Source organism: Seriola aureovittata, chromosome 2 (assembly GCF_021018895.1).
Source record: "Seriola aureovittata isolate HTS-2021-v1 ecotype China chromosome 2, ASM2101889v1, whole genome shotgun sequence".
In the NCBI taxonomy this organism is placed as follows: Eukaryota; Metazoa; Chordata; class Actinopteri; order Carangiformes; family Carangidae; genus Seriola; species Seriola aureovittata.
Window position 1 is genome coordinate 1,953,864 of NC_079365.1, and position 6,000 is coordinate 1,959,863.

The window sequence follows — 6,000 nt, forward strand, 5'->3', positions numbered from 1 at the left end:
TAAAAAAATACGGGAGGAAAGAGACAGAGACAGATGGAAGGAAGGGTGTGTGTGTGTGTTTATGGAGGTGAAAAGATGTGCTAGCTCAGGCACTTGTGAGATTACAATGACTGTTGTGTTTTTCCTCCCAGCCAGGAGCGACAAGGCCCATTCATTTTTTCGCAGCGGAAAGCGACAGATTGAAGGTGAAACATCTCTTTCTTTCCATGTCTCTTCTGTTTTCTTCCTTTTCTTCCTCTTTCCCTCCCTTCATGTGTTTAGTTAACCCAGGGCTGAAGTGCAGCGCGGTGACAGGGGCGTGATGCCTCTGCACTGACACCACACACCGCAGACGGGAAAAGAAAAGTGATGCCTTGTGTCAGCTGGCGGACGCCCCGCGGTGATGTTCAGTGCTTTCCACGCTCCCCCCCCCCCCCCAAAAAAAAAACAGATGTTTTTGTGGCTGTAAACCGGCCATTATGTGGCCGACCGACTGGGGGGCGTGTTGGCAGCAGCCAGGTCACTGGAGCAGACAGCGCCGCACGAACTTCCTGTTTCTAACAGCACTTGGCCTAATCACTGCGAGCAACATCATTACAGTGGACTCCAGAGTAAATTCACAGGATAAAGCCCTTAACCACGCTCTTCCAGGGCTGCAGCTCGGAGCTGAGGCGTTGCAGCCTCCCAGCTGAGGAAATAACACACAGCCGCATCAAAGACTGAGATGAGATGATCAAGACAAATACATGACGTGAGATACATCACTGACGTCTTTTTTCAGAGGCCAATGCTTGAGCTTTTTCCATCAGGTCATGTTGTTATATCAGTCTAACAACGGAGTGAGAATCACGTCAAATCAAATTAACAAACCAGACAAAACAAATCAGAAGATGCTACTGAAGAGACGACATTTGCACATATACGAGGCAAATAAGAGATATGTCTACTTAACACTCACATCACAGACAAATAACCTCTCTATAATAAGCTCTATCATTGCTCTTTATAGTTAAGACATTCAGCAAACCAGAACTGGAAAAAAAAAATCAAACATACAATCCCATCATACGTACATCGTAAGATTTTGGTAATATTGTCTCCATGTTATATAATCTTATTTATAAATTAAAATCAAATTTTCGATATCTGTTTATTTTTAATCCAGTGTGGTGATCTGCTCTTTTTTTCCTCTCGCAACACTTTTTTTTTTAATATTATAAAACACATAAGAGAAAAGGAACTGATGAAGATCCAATAACAGAATAAAATATATTCATTTGATGTAGGTGCGGATCTTTCCAGAATCTCTCCTTCTATCACCTTAAGTAGGTCCAGTAAACTAGAAATGCTAAAATGAATTCCGCAGATGCATTCATTTTTTTTCACATTTGGGGCATTTTTTTTTTTTTTTATTCTTTTTTTTTATTTATTTATTTATTTTTTATGGAAAGGCGATCTAGCTTTTCCAAGCCAACCTCCCATCTAAGAGCCTTATTAATAGAAGAGAGGAGCAGGCTGAAGGTGAGGAGAGAAGCACACTCATCTCTGTTTCTACATCATCTGCCAGCCGTTCAACATGAACCAGCCACCTTGGTCTCGCTCGCCGCCGATATCATGACGGCGCGCAGCACAGCCGAAAGCAGAGGAGAGGTGGGGGGGGGGCGAAAGAGGAGGTCAAGTAGAGAGAGGGAGAGAGCGAGACATTATCAATGTGTGAGGTCTGAGCCATGGACTTGCCCTTTGGTGGCAACGCTCTTTTCCCCAGACGTTCATTCTGTCGCTAAAGCATCACAAGCCGACAACTGAACATCCATCCATCCATCCATCCATCCATCCATCCTCCCCGTCAGTTTCCTGTGCGATATGTTTAGATTTATCTTTGGAGTTATCTTTAAAAAGACAAAGTGATTTTAACATGTTTCATTTCACTCTGCAAGAATCCACATCTGCATTCTTCCACTTTCTCTAATAGCAGGCAGCCTTTTTATTTCATGTTGTACAGCGTTAATTAATAACTGCTTTTAACTGTTTTGTTAACCGTTGGATGTGTTACATTTCCTTTCAGTATGCACACAGAAACCAGACTGTTTTACCTGCTAATGAGCCTGTTATTAATAAGTAACCACTGCATCCTTACTAAAGACGTATTTATGTATTTTGTTTTATCCGGCTTGAACATTTGCGCTGTTAAAAAAAAAAGTGGTTTCATTTTCCAACCACACAAACAATCCTCATGTTTTCATAAACCAACGCAAATAAATCCACAACCTGTGGGTCAAACTCTCCTTTGCGTCCCTCCTCTCCTATCTCTCCCTCCATCTATTCATCAGTGCCATCCATCTCTCGCTGCAGCTCTCTTTCTTTCTCGCTCTCTCTTTCGCTTCTGGGCTCACTTGATTTGATTTCTCTCTAGATTTGAGATCAGATGGAATGCAAGATGAAAAATGGAGAGGATGAAGGGGCACGACAAAAATCCTGAATGTCTAACAAGAGCTCCATTTCCAAAACTGAAAGCCGGTCTATCAATCCTAACATTATATGAATACTGGTATGGTTTTGTTGAAGCAGTGTTCATTGGTCAACAGCATAGCATTGTAAATTGCTCTGACTCTCTCTCTTAAGTGTGTGTACGTGTGTGTGTGTGTGTGTTTCATGACAGTGCTTAAGACTCAAGACATATAAAAGCTAATCTAGGCGAGCTGAAAAGTAGGCTAATACTGTCCGACTAACTGGGTCTGTGAGAACGTGTCATATCTACAGACGGCTCCAGGACTTCAACACAAGCTTTGATCAGTTTCAACACTAGACCGTGGGGCTCCTCGGGCTTCGGAGTTTGGGGGCCAATTAGAGTCCAAAATGCGATATAGGGTCCGGCAGAGTCATTAATGCACTCCTCGGATTACAATAAAGATAGAATTAGTGAAGCCTGTTGTGTTCAGCCGGTGTGTTACACCACACCGCACTGAGAGCAGAGCTGAGTAAAACATATATCAATCTGATATCAAACGCACTTGGATTTTCTCCGATCATACAAACGGCTGCGTTCTAAATCTTTTTATTTAGTGGTTTTACAAACCGAATTACATGTCTGAGCTCAGCGAATACCTCTCTATCACTCCCTCATCAATCTCTTTCACAACATCTTTCTTTGTTTTAAATATCTTCAGACAGCACCATGACCCATTCCTGAGATGACATAGATCTAGAGGTATTTGGTAAAAAAAATACTACGCCATTTGCCATGTTGTCCACATCACCCAACCTGTGTTAAATATCATCTCATTTTGGTCGTACTAATATGCTCCCAGATGGAGCTCCTGTGTAAAATCTATGAAAAGGGTGGGTGGTGGTGAATATTAGAACATCGCAACTCCAGAATCAAACGCTTACAGCTCCTGTGTGGCTGGACACCCAGTCAAAGTGTCCACGAGACATTTTTCTAGCATCATCCACAGCAGCTGGGGGAGTGTGAGTGTATCTGGACGCTCTGGTCAAGGTCAAATTGTATTTGTTGGATTTATTTTCCAGTTTGATACATCAGATTTGTCCTCCTGGCTGTGTGTGCGTGGAAACAGCAGAAAAGGTGCTGGTTCTCCTCAGGTGCGGGATCCTCAAGGTTTAAATAATGGAGGCTTTGGACCTCGCAACAAACTGGGGTCTGGGCTCAGGGGTCTTTGATTTGGCTATAATTGGAGCAGAGAGTTCCCTTTGTAAAATGAATGTGGGAAATAGTTCAGTTCTGTTATATAATAGCTGGAGATTAGCCCAATTAGAAAAGCAAGCATGTAGGACAGTGTGTTTTTTTTTTTTCCATGATTCTAAAGCAAAGGAGCCTGTCAATCTAACACAGCCATAGGGGAACATACAGGCTGCTCTTATTATTTGGATCCTCTGTGTGGTTCTACACTGACAACCCCACACATGAGGTCTGCTTCCCCCTCAGCACAAATTTGAGCCTCAACTGCAATTTTTGGGTTTTGTGTGTGATTGTGTGTGTGTGTGTGTGTGTGTGTGTGTGTGTGTGTGAAGAGGCTTCACAGCCCTGCTGTCTTGCTCCAGGCGATGAGATAACGGCTTCAGCGTACGCGCCGCCGGCTGACAAAGCATCACATCTTGCTCGTTTTATCTACCCGTATCCGTGACCCAACTACCAACCTGCCCTGTCCACTGCTCCTCTGATGGCATCCCAGCCGCTCTCTCCTTTCTCTCCCAGTTTGATTGCTGGGCCTGCTCACGGGGTTCATAAGAGAAGAAAAAGGGGAAATTCATGCGCTGAAGTTCCTCCAGAGGAGAGAAAGAAACTACTGTGATAAACTTGTGCGTTGGATGGGTGTGTGCGTGTGTGTGTATGTGTGTGTGTGTGTGTGGGGGGGGGTGTTCAAACAGGTCACCCAGCTGCATTAACATCCTTTCACTAACTGCTTTCTGCGTTTCCAACAGTTTCCAGTCTACGTGCAGGTGCCGGGGAAGCGCATCAAGCCAAACGGCACGAACATCCCCAGCCAGTGACCCGTCACAGGATATTCAATGAGGGGACTTGACTTTATTCTATCAGCCTGTTAGAGATGCGTCTCATCCCTACATTGGCACATCGAGAACCACATTCCTTCATAGACATTAGCAATAATAATTAAAAAAAAAAAAGCCCAGTGTTTGAGTTGTAGGGTATGAAACTTACCAGGATGACAATCGGCCCGGAGGAGCACGAAGGCTGGCAAAACGAGAGAGCAAATCCACCAGCAGCAGCAACACGATTGCAGTAGCCTCCACATTGTAGTAACATGCACGTCGACATGCAAACAAGAAGCAGCAGCAACTGTTGAGTTTCTCCTCCTTTTGCGGTCAAATTAACGACGCCTTCTCTGTGCAAGAAGCAGCGCCGGAGACGCAGCGCAGACCGAGACGGTGCACGGTGGAGGTGAAGGGCGGAGAAATTTAGTTAGAGGTCCAATAAAGTCTTTCCGTAGCAGAATCCCTCCGATATTCCCGGATAAGAGCATAACACTCAAGAGATTGACGGTGGTGGAGGAGCGTGTGTCTGCAGCAGGGGGAAAAGTGGGTTAGAGGAGACGAGCGGCGACGGTCCGTTCAGCGCGGTGTCGCTCATGCGGCTGCGGCGGTGGAGGGAGCGCTCATCGGACACACAGAGAGGGGGCAGTCGGTGGTGTAAGTGGTGGTGATGGAGAGGTGCTGGAAGCTTCCCATTCCTCCATCCATCCAGGAAGTAACGTGTAAAGCCCAAGTCTAGCAGAGACTTTAAAACAGTCTTGAGAAGAGAGACAGAGCGAGAGAGAGAGAGAGATGAGAGAGGGAGAGAGCGATGGGGAGAGAGAGAGGGGTCATTCCTCTGGATCCTAGCGCCTGCGAGAGAACAGAGTAGTCGCTATCACTAATATGCACATGTCCTATAATAACAGGTAATAATAGATCCATGCTCTCCAGGGGGACGTCCAGCTTGTTCATTATAATGACCCCAAAATAGATCCACATCCTGGAAGGATCCCAGTCTGGAAGGAATGTGTCTAATTATGATTTATTAGGCCTATTGGATTAATCGTCTGTATCAACTAATGCAATGCAAAGTGTAGTAATCTCCACTTAACCTTCATAATGGTGTGATTATGTATTTCTATCAGTATGAAGGCATGAAAAGATAAAAGAAGAATGCTCTCATGTAGCCTGTTCAGATGCTGCAGGGACAGTACAACCCTTTTTGTGGCCCTAATCAGAGTTTGACCCCCGTGACAGTTTATGAAATACCTCCAACAGCCAGGGTTCTTTATGTTTTACCAGTGTAAGCCGACACGCCGGTGGCATCTTGTCATGTCATAATGGGTTGACATACATCAAGATACACCCCTGACCTCCTGCGAACACCTGTCTATGCACAGCGGCACAATGCAGCTGGACTACAGCTTCCTTCTGGATGACACGTCCAGTGTGAGATGTGCATGTCACGTGAAGCAACATGACATGTATTTTCTCATGTGTTATTGTGAAAGAGCTTGTAAAGCCATGTTC

The 6,000-nt window shown here is 44.9% G+C and overlaps 1 protein-coding gene across 3 annotated transcripts in view; it reads right to left on the reverse strand.

The window, feature by feature from the left end:
• Positions 1-5,251, reverse strand: part of LOC130181342 (receptor-type tyrosine-protein phosphatase gamma-like) — a 446,467-nt gene extending 441,216 nt beyond the window's left edge. For all 3 annotated transcript variants that reach the window (XM_056395482.1, XM_056395472.1, XM_056395500.1), the window contains exon 1: positions 4,658-5,251. In XM_056395482.1, coding sequence (XP_056251457.1) covers positions 4,658-4,751 — 94 coding nt within the window. In that variant the 5' untranslated portion in view covers positions 4,752-5,251. The remainder of the gene's footprint in view (positions 1-4,657) is intronic.
• Between the last annotated feature and the right edge of the window lie 749 nt (positions 5,252-6,000).